This window comes from Diadema antillarum, unplaced genomic scaffold, assembly GCF_040938485.1.
Source record: "Diadema antillarum isolate AM-2024a unplaced genomic scaffold, OU_Dant_1.0 seq00000768_RagTag, whole genome shotgun sequence".
Lineage (NCBI taxonomy): Eukaryota > Metazoa > Echinodermata > Echinoidea > Diadematoida > Diadematidae > Diadema > Diadema antillarum.
Genome location: NW_027271658.1, coordinates 2464334 through 2479622, shown reverse-complemented (window position 1 = coordinate 2479622; position 15289 = coordinate 2464334). Strand labels below are relative to the sequence as shown.

General features: G+C 37.1%; 1 protein-coding gene across 1 annotated transcript in view; it reads left to right on the top strand.

The window, feature by feature from the left end:
- LOC139738783 (snake venom 5'-nucleotidase-like) overlaps positions 1 to 13029 on the top strand; it is a 99737-nt gene extending 86708 nt beyond the window's left edge. The window contains exons 7-8 of the mRNA XM_071649421.1: positions 1334 to 1534; positions 3514 to 13029. Of these exons, the coding sequence (XP_071505522.1) occupies positions 1334 to 1534; positions 3514 to 3716 (404 nt within the window). The 3' untranslated portion in view covers positions 3717 to 13029. The remainder of the gene's footprint in view (positions 1 to 1333; positions 1535 to 3513) is intronic.
- The last annotated feature ends 2260 nt before the right edge of the window (positions 13030 to 15289 follow it).

Genomic DNA, 15289 nt, shown 5'->3' with positions numbered 1-15289 from the left:
AACCAGGTTTTTATGTCAAGAGTGAGTCTACCCATAAGGTCCTTCCCTTCCCCTTTAAACTCCCTGTGGGTTTTCACTTGGGTGTTTGTCGTCGTCCTCTTTTTCCTCTGCAGAAATGGCATTCGATAACGGGATTGGCTCAACGATTGGCTATAGTGAGTAGTGTAGGAGTACGATACAAGGTGCTGCTGTGCTCAAAACTGCGAGATGCTCTTCACTTTACACAATCAGTAGAAGTTTAGTCAATATGGAGATTAGCCCTTGCCCCCTTGATGATTCGTTGTGTCTAGGGGACCTTTTCGACTTCCTGTCACTTGCTCAGAGTACATCAATGAAGTCTACAAGTAGATACTGAGTAGCATAATGTAGCACAATGTGTACTCCCAAGGTCCTTGGCTCATATTCTCTCGCTATAACATCAGTTTAATGTCTCCTAGCTTGCCAGGCCTTCAGAGCATCGAGTCGTGACCCTACAGCAAGTGGGTATCTGCCTTCAAGCACCCAAGGCATCGACCTCCTTGCATGGGTATGAGACGTTCAAGACAGTGTTTCTCATAGCCATCGGCTCTGGTCCATGTCGCAGCTCGGTCCATGCTCTAGTTCTGTTGATCCTGGCTTTTGTGCTGGGAAAACGCAGGCGCTCGCCTCGTCCCCAGAGTCTCCTTCTTGGTCAAGAATGAGTCGGGATCTAGGGTTGGCATTGGCACACAACGTGCTCTGTAAACTCTAACAAACAAGTTCCTTTTAAGTGCGAAATCCCTTATTGTCTGAAAGAGCTTGGAAAACTTTTTCCGCGCTTAGAGTTGTCAAAAAAATGCAAGTGTTGAGAACTGTTTCACATGATCTATGAATGCATTATCCACTAGCGTTTATATCAAGGATATCAATCTCAATGTCTTTGTTTTCGTTGATATAATCTCTTTTTTTTTCATTATTTTTTTTTATTATTTTCCGCTTCCCTTTTGGCTCGTTGTTTGGTTTTTCATGCTCTAGTATTACATTAGTACAATTAATTTTAAAAATCCATAAGAACTCTATACTGGTAATGATCAACCATGTCGACTTCGCTAGAATAATGACCTTCGCAAAGGCTCCTAAGTTACGTTGCTTCTGAACATGTTAATGAACAGTGCAAAATTTTATCATGAAGGCGATCATTATGTCCATCTTCAATTAGTCATGGAACAATAAAGAATGATGGTGGCAGCCTCTGCTGCAACAAAAATAAACATTTTGCTATTTGAGATAGGCTTCTTTCTCAACGATGCCACAATCATCTCTTATTGTCTGTGTTGTATCCTTATATTCTTCTTATGGTTGTATTTATTTGCAGGCGTTAGAGTTGTATACACTCTGGCGCGTGAGCCAGGTAAACGTGTGTACGGTGTGCAAGTCATTTGTACAAATTGCACGGTACCCCAATACGGCCCGCTGTACCAGGACAGAACATACAAGATCGTGACCAACAGCTTTCTGGCGTCTGGGGGCGATGGATTTACCATGATCAGGGACCATAAATTCAATCACGTGACTGGTGAGATCTGGGATGTGTGCATTGATGAAGATATGAAACAGTATAGCCTACATGTGTAATTATGCACTTGGCTCTGGATAAAAGGAAAAAAAAAACTAATCAGACATCATCATTCATCATCTATGAAGAACCATAATTGTCAGGAATATCTGGTCAAATGCAAACATGGTACGTTTGTACTTCCAGGGCTTGTCATGGATACTTTTAGCGATTTCACACATTATACTGCTCCAGTCGGTTATGCAATGTTTACGCCATGTTCCCGGCAGCCAAGGATATCGCGTTTTAGACCACCGACAACAAAACGGGATAGATGTGAGATAACGCGTTAAAGGGCGCTTTGTGTCACGGTTTCACGATTGCTGCACGTTTTGTCAAGGTTCTCACTGCGAGCTAGAGTGTATGGTAGGCCGTTTTGCCACGTTATGTCAGGTCAAGTCCCGTCGTGTCACGTTATACAGACACGGCGCGCTTCGACGCGTTACTTTCCACTATGGTGTGACTCGGCGAGCGCCGTTTGCGAGGCGTCTGGGAACGAGTGTAAATGTCGGGCCGGTGTGGCGTATTATTTGATTCGAGTCTAAGCATTAAGGTGCTAATAGCACCAATTTCGTGACATTATTTATATACGAACATTTCATTGTATTCCTAATTGTTTTGTTGGAAATGAAATGATTCAACTTGAACTTGAATTAGAGCTACGGTATAGTCGGTTCGTGACGGTCAGTAGGCCTACGATGTATAGAGTTGGTCAGCTGGCCGTCTTGACCGTTGTGGATCGTAACGCTGCCGTATTAAAACCGTTGTGGACCTTAAAATACCGTCATAAGGCCGTTGCTAACCTTTTAATACCGGCTGTAAGAACCGTAGTAAAGACCGTAGTAACTGACGATTGTAAAGAAAGAACATTCAAATTTGTTGTATTCTTGCGTGGAGTTATTTTTATGACACTGATTGTGAAGTTGCCCTACATCGACGTAAATAAGCACCAAATAAATCAGTGTTTTTGCAAAAGCCGTGGCCGTGGTTTATCATGGTTACTATTGAGACACTTATTACTTCGGTGCTTATTTACGTCGATGTATGGCAAGGGTTGTCAATGAGTCGTAAGAAAGAAGATGTTTTAAATTTTCTTATCTGACCGACAGATCCAAAATAAGCGTGTTACACTGAATATAATGTCCTCACAACAACCGTTATAAACCCATCACGTGACCACACTAGAACGTCTTGGACCGTTTCTGACCGTACTTTACCGTTTCAGTAACGGTCGTATTTGATGTTAGTTTACGATCGATCAGTCCTTGCAACGTTCAGTGGTTACGACCGTCAATGTCCGAGAAGGTCGTGTAACTGTTTTTAACCGTCATTATCGCAGGTCGATCGTAGTTCTAGTGTTAGATAGCTCCTTTCCCTCAAGGCTGGTCACGAATCCTTTGACAGCCGTGAGATGTACAAGACCTAATAAAACTGAGCACGGATGGAAAAAAAAATGACCAAAATCTCACCGCGTACTGCCTTTGGGGCAAACAGGATTGCCGTATCTGCCGGGAACATGGGGTTAATGCAGCATTACATACTATTTTTTGTAACTATTCCATGAGAGTGCTGCGTGAAGTCACAATAGGAACGCAGCGAGAAGTCATTTATACTGGATGTAAAGTTTGACTCATTCACCAGTCCTGAGAATGTCATGCACGTAATAATTGACATTGTGTCTGATTATTAACTGATATCAAGCAATAAGTATCGGTATTAGTGTGTTGATAAGAAAATAAATCGAATGCTAATGACATTGTAATCGTTAGGCATATACTCATCTTCTTATACACAATTCACGCTATCCAGTCAGCAGATGCATAGTTACTGATAAAATTAATGATAAGTGTGACTTCGATGTCCCGTGATATCTGACATTGTGCTCTACAAATCATTTACATACAGTATTTGTCTTATTTCTCGTTTCAAAACCGATGTAGGCAACTTGGATTCTGCCGTGCTCGCTGAGTACATCCAGCGACTATCACCGGTAGCACCAGCTCTCGAAGGCCGGGTCACCATTCTAGAGTACGACCCGGATATACTCTGCACTGGCCTCGCTACAAGACTGACACCTCATAATACTGTCGTACTTATTATCTCATTAGTTGTCTTGATAAGCAGCAGACTGTATAATCCTTGAAAGCAATATTTTGTAGTCTTCGCCTATAGGATAATCATAAAGAATTTAGATATAAACTGGTTATCAATTTCATTGTGTAATCAGTTGAAAAGTGTTAAACATTGAGCTGAAACTGTGATTAAAAGAAAAATATAACAATTCAAATTGAAATGAAATAAGTTACCAGTTTCTCATTATCACACACTCGCCGGTCAGGGCGAACTCAAAATATCTTCTTTTTTTCACGCTGATTAAAATGTATTCTGTTTCTGGATGATGGTGCTAATGAATAATCGGTTGTGTAGTAAAGAATAAAGGGCAGTCTGAAACCAACGCAAAGTATTAAAAAAATATATCAGTGAGGAGAAGCTAACCTTTCATAAGGTAGGAAGCAAATTCCTGTTGAAAACGTTCGTTTTGCCGTAACAATATTCGTATTGATTTCTGGATTTGGTATTTTTCTATACATCTTGGATATTAAGATCGAAATGTTGCTGGATTAGCGGTTGATTCGAATGAAGCCAGCAAGATACAAACGTCATTGAGAACTGCTTACCGACTGAATCCAGGAAAATGCTACTGTACTTCGTGACATTAAAAAAACCCCCTCAAATCTGGTGCAAATCATGTTGTCTTCAGTGAGGAAATGACAAACATGAGTCACAGGATTCTATTCTAGACATAGCCAGTACGAGCCAGATGCCAATCAGTGAAGGAAAAAATGCAAACTAGGAATCAAATAAAGACATAGTCATCATGATAATATTAGGCAGAAACATAATATCCTGTCTGAGTTATTTGCAAAATATTTCAATCAAAATAGCTCTAGTGGGACCTGGGGGAGTTTCATAAAGCTGTTCTTAAAGTTGCAAATGACTTAAGAACGACTGGTGATCAGTTCTGATGTGCTATACTTCTCAGAATTTCAATAATTCAGCACAAGAACTGATCACCAGTTGTTCTTCAGTCGTTCGTAACTTTAAGAACAGCTTTGAAACACCCCAGATGTGACACCTAGGGAAGGTTTGAATTGGGGTGAACATGCTCTTGACCCGTGTCTGGTCACCGATTCAGGTTTCAGCCAAATTTTACAGTAAACCGGGATGCCGCATAGCATGAATAGTCTATGCATTTAGGATGCAACAGCAAGACTCTAAACACGTAACTGACGTATTGGGCGAAGTATAGGGTCTTGTCTAGAATTTCATGATTATCGACTTACAATCGCTGCTTGTAATGCCATAGTGGTGTTCGAATGTCCTGAATGGTGCGATGCTGACAACGTGGATACCGAAGCTCGGTCTGAATCGATGCAGCTCACCCACAATGGATAAATCAGTCCACCTTCGCAGCGCACTTCATGTGGCGCTTATTGTGCATAATTTCAGCTTAAAGAGAATTCAAAATACTAAAGTTTTTTGTTGTTCTTGGTGTAGTTTTTTCACCTTGTGTAGGCACATGGCGTTCCATTGACATTTCTGTGTATATGTGTTTGTACTTCATGATGCTTATTTGGTTTGTAAACCTGCCTTTAAATGAATTTGACTCAATTATACGCACGTCCTGTGAACAAGCATCGATATGTCTGTCAACTGCTGCTATACACTGTAAAAACATCGGTGTTAGATTTAACACCACGGGTGTTAAATCTAACACCGATCAAACTTCAATAGAGGACCACACCCACAGGTGTTAAAAATGCACTGTGATGATGTTGAAAAGTTTTCGCCTGACACTTCGTGGTGTTAATTTGACACTGTACCTGGTGTTATTTTGACACTGTACTGGTGTTAATTAAAAAAATGACTCCACATGGTGTTGATTTGATATTTGTTGGTGTTAATATCAATGGTTTAACACCCGTCCAGCTTCAATAAGAGACCACACCAGCTGGTGTTACTTTGGTGTAAATTTATTTTCACATTTTTTCAAAAATCTAGTATTTTAATGTAAAATTCTTGATCGTCTTGTTTAAGTTAAAAATCAACAAGAAGTGCAGTTACTAAGAAACTCTTCAAAAAACAGTTTAAAATTTGGAAATGACACCCGGAGGTGTTAATTTAACACCATAAATGAGCACCGAAAATTTAACACCAGCTCGGTGTTCACTATTTAACATCGGACTTTTTGCTGTGTATACATTCCCATAGAAATTCAAGCCGTTCCCATTTTATTGTGTGATAATTTAACTTGCGATAACATCGTTGTTAAGGTACTGCTGCTGTGAAATAGGTAGCCTATAATGTTGTTTTCTATAGACAGACGGCACCAAAGAGGTCTCTGGAATATGTACACTGACCTTATGCTTATTATTGTCTTTTTCTTAGATTAAATAAAAGATTTCTAAAAAATGTCACGAGGATTTTTTCAGGTTGCATGGTTTTATTTATGTTTCATCGAAAGTTTCATTTATTCATGTATGAAGGTATACTATACGTCATTGATCATCGATATTCATTCATTCAACTCTGATGATGATGATAATAATAATAATAATAATAATAATAATAATAATGATAATAATGATAATAATGATAATAATAATAATAATAATAATGATAATAGAACAAAATACAATGACTCTTTTTGGTGACAGGAGTTGTTTAGAATGGTTAAACACGTGTTGTCATGGGTGACAATAAAACAGAGTACTGTAGTACCCATGAGAACCGAAAACATGAATCGACACGATCGGCCTTCACAGATTTCCATGGTCAATATAGAAGCTGTATGTTGTGTATATCGCACATTCAACGTTTGGTCTACCTGTTCTCCAGGGACTTCGCCCGTGAACGACAGTATGAGCATAGGCCCTATACCATTTACCCGAATTGTAAATCAACGGAAGCAATAGAGAAGGAACTCGTTCACGTAATGAGAAAAGTATCTTGATTAATGGAACATTGTGTATAAGCATGCGACAAATGTGGAGAAAGAAAATTGTTGATTGTACTGTAAGATGAATTATGTACTGCTGCAAACGTACTACTACATTCGTTAAACCTTATCCGAGCAAACGTGCCAATGTATGAGATTTTTTATGGCTCTGTGCATGTCATTTCCGTGGAGATTTCATTCTTAATGTGTAATTATTGTGAGAGATCCCACGCATGTTTTCACGGACCAAATACGTTGTCAGGTCTCTTGAGTGAAGTTTTCTTTGCGTTAGAATTATATTATAGAAAATATTTTATCATCAATAAGAGATGATGAGAGGCAGGGGGAGAGAGAGAGAGAGAGAGAGAGAGGATGTGAAATGTACATAATCTTATTACGTATCACATTTATGGCTGTCCATTGATTGATATTTGGCTTTAGCCACGGAAAATGTATAACATGTTATGCCTAATTTGTCATGGTTTAAATTGTTTGTAATGGATGTGCCATTTTTGAAAGGTATGTGTGGGTGTTTCAATCGCTGAAATATGAATCGATTTATTGAAACCAATGCTGCACTTACGTTTTCTCTCAATGAACTTTAGTCAATAGATGCATTGCGAAAATTCGAAATATACATAGTTTGTTATGCTCATTCCTTTCTACAAACAATATTAACACATCTATCCCTTGAGCTTTTAGTTGATAATATATAGGTTGAAGAGTTTGTCCCTGTGTATGTTAGAGGAGTATGAAAATAAAAATAGCAATTTGAGGAATGATTTTATGGTGACGACTATCTTATAATTCATAAAGAAGATAATTAAGACGACTATGTACACTGTACTGCAGTAATTGTATGTGAACACTATGATGAACGGTAAAGATAAAAATACATGTAGTCATAACAGTCAGTCTGCGGCGCGTGCGATATGCGATAATGAGGCACGAACGACAATTTTATTCAGAATCACGTTTGCGCAGTTTGTGCTCTTGAGACTGACGAGATTTCGCGATACTTTGCGAGAGTTTTTGCAGAGGTCGCAACAACAGCTTTCATAGCTTTCGCAGTGCATTGTTTGACCCAGGATGGTTGGGTAAGTTATAGAGCTGATTATGCTCATTGATTTGATACCTAATTTCCCTATTTTTTATCTCAATATAGTAGTCCATTTTAGCATCAAAGCAAACGATTATTTGCCAGTGTTTAAGAAGCTTTTAGATCATAGTTTGATGATTTGCTAGTTCCTGACTGGTATTGAAAATAGATCTCCGTAATTTCTTCGATTTCACAATCGTGAAACATGAGCGAGTATGATAAATTAAAAACCGAAGAGGGGCACAGTTTTTAAGGTTGTGAATTTTCCTGTTGAAAACAGGGCAAATTATGTTTTCTTACCGGAAGTGGGGTAGTGAATGAACACGCATGAGAGCGATGTGACGTCGTAAAATGAGACTAAACCTGTGCAAGTCGCGAGTGTGTGTCATTATTTCGAAGGTATGCATTGCCATGCAATTGTTTTGTATAGAGATTATATTACATCTTGCACATGTGCATGTGTGTGTTAATGTCGTCTTTCAGTTACTGTTCCATGTGATTCTTGTTTCCCATTTTTTGGAAGAGTGAATAATTTTCAATGTACTGGGTGTTACAAAAAACATTTCCCACTTTTGACCTTAATAGTTCAAAAACTATGTTTTAGATAATAACATTGATATGAGCAATAGCTATAGTGTACAATTCAGTTGGAGGTAATTTGAAAATGAATGCATGATTCAGTTTTTTTAAATTCAACATTGATTTTTAAGTTAGTTTTCAGATTTTGCTCCATTTTCAACCCTCTGTACTAAACTTTAACTTTGCACAGGGGTTATTGGTGTGTATAGGAGTGTGTTGTTGATACCCAGACAATGGTCGTTGACAATGACCAGGATTGGAATGCTTCATGAGGAATTCCACTATCGCAGCTAGTCTTTATTCATTCTGAAATGTGGTGTGTGCAAGCACATGGAAACATGTGCTTACTTCTTTCATGTGCATGCATTTCACCCTGTATCAAGAATTCAGACTAGCAGTGCTCAGGGCAATCCACATGAATAATTGATAAAGCATTCATGTGCCTTGCAGCAGAGTTCGGAACAGGTGGTAGCCAGGTCCATTGTTCAGGGTCATTGTAAGTGCACACTCACATACACATCATTGGTTCCTGTGTGAAGTTCAAGTTTTGTACAGAGAGTTAAAATTCGATCAAAATCTGGAACCTAACATTGAAATAAATCATGGATTTCATGAAACTAATATAGGCTTTCATTTTCAAATTACCTCCAACTCAATTGTACACTATTCAGCTATTACTCATATCAATGACACTTTTATCTGATACATAGTTTTTGAACTATTAAGAACCAAAAGTGGGAAATGTTTTTTGTAACACCTAGTACAAAGTATGAACATGTATTAGTCCTGAACGATTATTTTTTGGAAGTAAATTCTTTGAGGGCACTTTACCTTGCCCCATGAACCAGAATTGTTTTACTCTATTGTTCTTGCCAGTACAGATTAACCTGCACATACATGTATCCATGTGTGTATTGAATGCAACAGGACCTATGGCCACATTTCATTTAATTAAACCTCAAAGCTCGTAGCCGACAGCATTGAGTCAGCAGCCGATGGATACTACGCAATGCGACACGCCGCGTCTTGCGACAGATTTCGACCAATCACAGACCCGGAATTCCGTGCGAACGCGAGGGTAATCTTTTTAAACTCGACGCTAGACATTTCTCTGAATTTTGCTAGTTCCTGACTGGTATTGAAATAGAAATGAGAAAATGTGCCCTTAATGTGATACAATATAATTTAGTGGACTTAGTCTTCACCATATTTTAGAGGGGCATGGAAGATTTCATGTTAGTTTTTGGCGTCAAACATGAAGGAATATTTTTGAATACAATACCGAACTTCCTGAGAGATTTTGATATCCTATATTCCTCTTTTCCGTTTTATCTTTATCATGAGCATATTTGTTGATGTTTTCTCTTTCAGACGATGCTAAAAGTGTCGAAAACTGACAAGAAATACTCGTTCTACTTGGATTTATTCATGACCATGTATCTGCTCATTAATATGCAAGCACCGCTCAGCCGTGCATACGACTTGAATAAATACGTGCGTTTTCGCTCGCGCTGCGGACTGACTGATAATGCAGGTTATCGATAGGAGCGTTTGCGGCTAACATAATGTGGTGGTATTCATTTCAATTCTTATAGATCTAACGGAGTAAACACATTGTTACATGAATATTGAAATGATCATTTTGTTTCGATACCTGTCAGTGGATACCAGTAGTAGGCCTATCTAAAATGTTTTTACCGTAGAGGGCGAAAAAAGCTTAGCTGGAAGCAAACATTGATTGAACAATACTCGACTGAACTGAGGAAATCATTTTTAGGAAAGGTCGAAACGAGAGAGAGGACATAGAAGCTTATTTTCATGGGAGCATCAAGGGGTCAATGGCTTCATAGTACTAAAGGGAGATTAGAGAGAGACCTAGTCAAGTAAAATATGGTTTAGTTGTTGCTCGACAATGAGCGGTTTCTCACATTTGGGAGTTTCGGCGAATAGGGATGTGCAACATTATCATAATCTGGAAACCACGCAATTTGATGTATTAGTGATCGGTCAACATTGCTCAAATATGAATTACGCTTTTGGGGTGTATGTTGAAGAGACTTTAGAATTTCTATCCAATTTGATGGATAAAACATAGATGGATACATAAAGAGTGCGGTTTTATTTATAGATATTATAGACCATTAAAAAAAGAGAGTATAAAAGTAAAGGCCCAACTTCTCAGAGTGTAGCTTTATTTCTCTTTAATTTTATGTGCAAGATACCGGGCAGAAAATGAATTGAGCAGTTATTCCTCGAGATCTGCAACTGATAAGCTGATGATGTGTTATATTGTGTGTAAAACGTGTCAACACTTCCGTGTTTCTCGTGTTACAATGACTGGTTAGATTATTCTCACTGTCCCCTTCGTAAAGAACGTTATAGAATTTTGGATATTCTAATTAGATATAGTTCATAATTTGTTGATATTACTCCATGAAGAATTTAAACCAAGTATCTCTCAACTATTCCTGTAATCATAAATGGATTTTTTCTTCCCATGCGTAGACCGATTTTGTCTTTTTTTCTCTTGACTCTTCTGCATACATTCTAATAATTATAGTAATTGCTTATTTTGAAAGAAAAAACAACAAAACTAGAGAAAATAAAGGCATTAGATATGGAGCGATTTATATCTGCAAACTTCAATAGTTCGAATTGTGTTCAACTTCAAAATTTTACGTTCAGCTGTAGCTTTTACTCGTTTTGATGGATCAAAACAATTCATTTATCTAATTTCCGCCTTAAATCTGCCAGTCATTTTTTAAAGTTTTGCTTATTGACTTCCTACAATAATTTTCTCGTGAAAGTTTGATAGATGCGTTCATGTTTGCCAGTTTCATTGCTCTCAAATAATTTTAAGATCACGCGTGGGATAACTTTTTAATGTATAGCATAATAATGCACGTAAATTCTGTTTCAGCAAACACCTCAGCTAGCCGACTTCCCAGCATGAAAAAAAAAAAGAAAAGAAAAGAGATAGAACCAAGCGAAAGCATTTTTGTCGTTTGGATTTCCGGATGCTAAAGCGGTTTCATGTTACCATGAGTCACACTTCAAATTATAATCACTGTTTAGATACAGCTGTCTCGTCACCCACAGCAGCTGTGGTCACATCATATTCATGCTTTTATGGTGGTTATAGAATGATTAAAAATCATAGATAGAATAAGATTTTCAGTCAAATAAAGTTTAATACTGGCAATAAATCATAAAAATTGTGATATTCATTTGTATAATTTGATATTCCTTGTTACATTTGTTATTCGTTGTAATTCTGTTCGTTTATGAATCGGTTCACAAAAATAATATAGTCACATAATACATGTGCTCCCGAGATTTAAATATTGCAACATATTGGAAAATTAGTTACTGTTTTATTTGGTGGAGCGGTGTTTATTTGTGTGTGTGGGTTTTTTTTTTAATACACTGTAATTTGAATAGTGATCGACATTCCAGTGAAGAGCAACTTGTTCATTGTTATTTTTTTTTTCATTCCATTCTACTGAGTCCGTCACGTGCACACCGTGGTTAAGACAGTCGAGTTATCTAACGAGCGACACCGACAAATCGTCGGCCGGTGAGGAATGGGTGTCGGTGGCTCAGAGCGCTGAGCGCTTTCGGGTGTGACATGAAACGACGTACGGACTGTGTTAAACGGATGGTATAGTATATGTATTGGTTGAGGTGAGGATTCAGATTTCAACTTTTCGCAAGATACTTAGAAACCACTTTATGAAATGTTAAAGACCATACAATTCTAAGAGGAATTCAAAGTTTATTTGATGAAAATCTGTTTTGAAATGGCTGAAATATCCAAAACCAAAGTAAAACAAAGCGATACTAATAAAAGGTGGGTCCTACCTTTTATTGGAATCGCTTTGCTTTGGATATCTCCACCAATTCTAAACTAATCGTCATCAAAATAAGCTTTGAATTCCTCCTAAAATTTCATCTCCAAAATGATTATCCTTTAAAAAAAAATAATAAAAAAACACGTAAGAAACCTGAAGCCCCATCTCAATCGAAATTGTACCATACCTTTAATGCCGTAGGGAAACAAATAATTGTGACAAGCGACCAAGGCCTGGCAGAGGTAGATACACAACGCTTCGGAATTGTCGATACCCCCTCCGTCAAGCTCGTGTTATGACCCAATTCGAATCTGCACATAGTCTGGAGTGTGTCTATGTCCATGGAGTTGGCATTCGGTCATGGACGGGAACATTGACAACAGCAAATACCGGGTGATTCTGAACTATCACTTGAGTCCATCCGTTGGTAACAGCCAACCCCTGTTCATTTCCCAGGATGGCAACGCAACGTCAGGGTACAGGGCTGCCCAGATGGACCAGTATTAGACGAAAATAGCGTGAACAGGGTGCAGTGGTCGGTGCAATCACAAGATGCTAACCAGTTAGAGAATCTGTGAGCTAACATGAAGAAATCTCTCACCAAGGACCAACCTAACACCAGGGAGGGTTTTTCCGTTAATCATCAGGGCCTGGGGCAGCATCATCCAGGAAAGACTGCATGGTATTTAGGCAACGCTCCCAAGGAGGATACGTGCCATCATCAGAAGGCGCGGGTAACCAGTAAGATACAAGGACTTGGGGAACCTTACATGGCGAATGACTTTAGACTTGTTAATAATATGTACCTGATAATAAGATCTTGAATCATGTACAGTGTACTTCGAATTCATTAAAATAACAATTATGCTAATGTCATAAATTTCCTCCTGTGTAATGCATGAGTCTACTGTGTGTTGCAATAAGAGTATAAGAGTACAATGTATATACATATACAGCATTTAGCACTTTCATCAAGGAGCTTCTTTCCTTGCTTTCATCGATCCTTTCATCGATATATACACTTGTATATATGTATAATTATATGTATATATATATATATATATATATATACACACACACACACACACACACATATATATATATATATATATATATATATATATATATATACCATGTATGTCATCAATCATGAAAAGAACTCCAAAAATGCATCATGCTGTCAATACCAGTCAGGTGATTTTGATTCTGAATCAAAATCACTTGACAAAGGGCAGGGTGCCGGAAAATTTGTGTGTTCTTAAAATAAACCTGGTATTGACAACATGGTACATTTCTTGAGTTCTTTTCATTATTGATAATATATATAATATGAAAAGTTAGATCGCAAAACGAGTTAACTCCACTCCTTTTAATATGAGATATTTTCAATTAAACTTGCTTAACACAAAAAGTTAGAGATATGGAATATTTTTTATATTGACTTCGAACAAAAAAAGTCCTTGTTATGTGACTAGCGATCGAGGGACTTACTTTAAATGTTTCAAAATAGCGCTTAACTCGTTGTGTGGTCACGCTTGTCTTAAATACTTGGTATATCATATTACAGAAATTACAGGCTTGATAGGAGCGGTGCCCCATTGAGCCACGTACCAGAGAAAAGGTTAATATATATATTGCATGTATACTTGTTCATGTTTGGGTTTAAAGGTTCGTAGGTGTATAAATGAGAACAAAAATATTGAAAGTAAAAAAAAACAAACACGTATTTAGTTCAACGTGGCCAGATTATGTCTTAGTATAGTTGCAATCATCTTCCTTAAATATTTCGCGATTTATTTCATCAAAATCGTCACATGTACAGCTATTTCATAAGACGATCCGATGAATTACATCTCAACTTGATGAGAACTGTATATACCTAAAATAAATTTGATTATACTGGACCCAGGTTTTGTAATAGCTTAAGTTACAGCTTGAAAGAAAATGTTTAAGTTTATTACCTTTGAATAGAAACTTTAAAAAGAATTGATTTCTTCATATATTAGATAAATAATCGCTTATGAAAAGATTGTAATAACTTTGATATATACATGTACCTGTCCTGCCGACTGGGTGTATGACGTGTTCGCAGACCTGTCTTCCGTTCTTCACTGCTCTTTTCCTTTCCTCTCATCTTTCGTTGCACTTTAATGTCATTCTGGCTTTGTTTTTGCTCTCTTTATATAATGTATATTGTATATATATATATATATATATACATATACATACACATGTATATGTATATATATATACATACATATTTATATATATATATATATGTGTGTGTGTGTGTGTGTGTGTGTGTGTGTTTGTCTGTCTGTCTGTCTATCTGTGTGTGTGTTATAATTCCGTCTTTTCTGAATACATGCATTTTTTTGTCAGTTTTTCTTTGTTTTTTTGTGCCGACCTGTGTGTCTTGTATGTATTGCTGCTTTGTCAACATCTTTTCCGGGTACACACGGCTAAACGATTGGCTCAGTATCGCAACATTGCTATGTCGTTTCAAGTTTTATGTTTTCTTGTGCTTTAGAACAAGTACTGTTTAGTAGATGCTTTATAACTTTGGTATCATATATCAATAATCATATGCTTTAACGGTACATATTTAGATTGATTTTCCATGTATCTGTCATTGTTTTATATATATATATATATATATATATATATATATATATATATATTAGAAGAAAGAGTCTCAAGTACGCCATGGATCCAACGATTACATTTTTTTTATTACAATTAAAAAAAAAAAATATATATATATATATATATATATATATATATTGTGTGTGTGTGTGTGTGTTTTTCCCCCTTTTTTTCCCCCAATGCTTAACGTTTTACAAGCTCTGCTTTTCAGTGGATCACTCTTTAACATTGCAAAGTGTACATTATTTTCCGGTTATTATTCGTACATTTATTTTGTTTAAATGTGCTTACGATAGTATGAATTGATAAATGTATATTTGTACTATATATCGTTTCATATTGTTGGATAGGAATAAATGCAGTGTATTTAATTGAATTGAATTGAACATCTACGGTATAAAAACAGCTGCATCGCTCATCGTTCTCGTTTTCTTCATTCACATATCAAATTAAAATGTATTAATATCTTTTGTTTTCCCTTGTTACTGTCATGGTTCTCTTTCTTGATTTTGTTTCTTCTTCCTCAGTATACTCAGCTACTT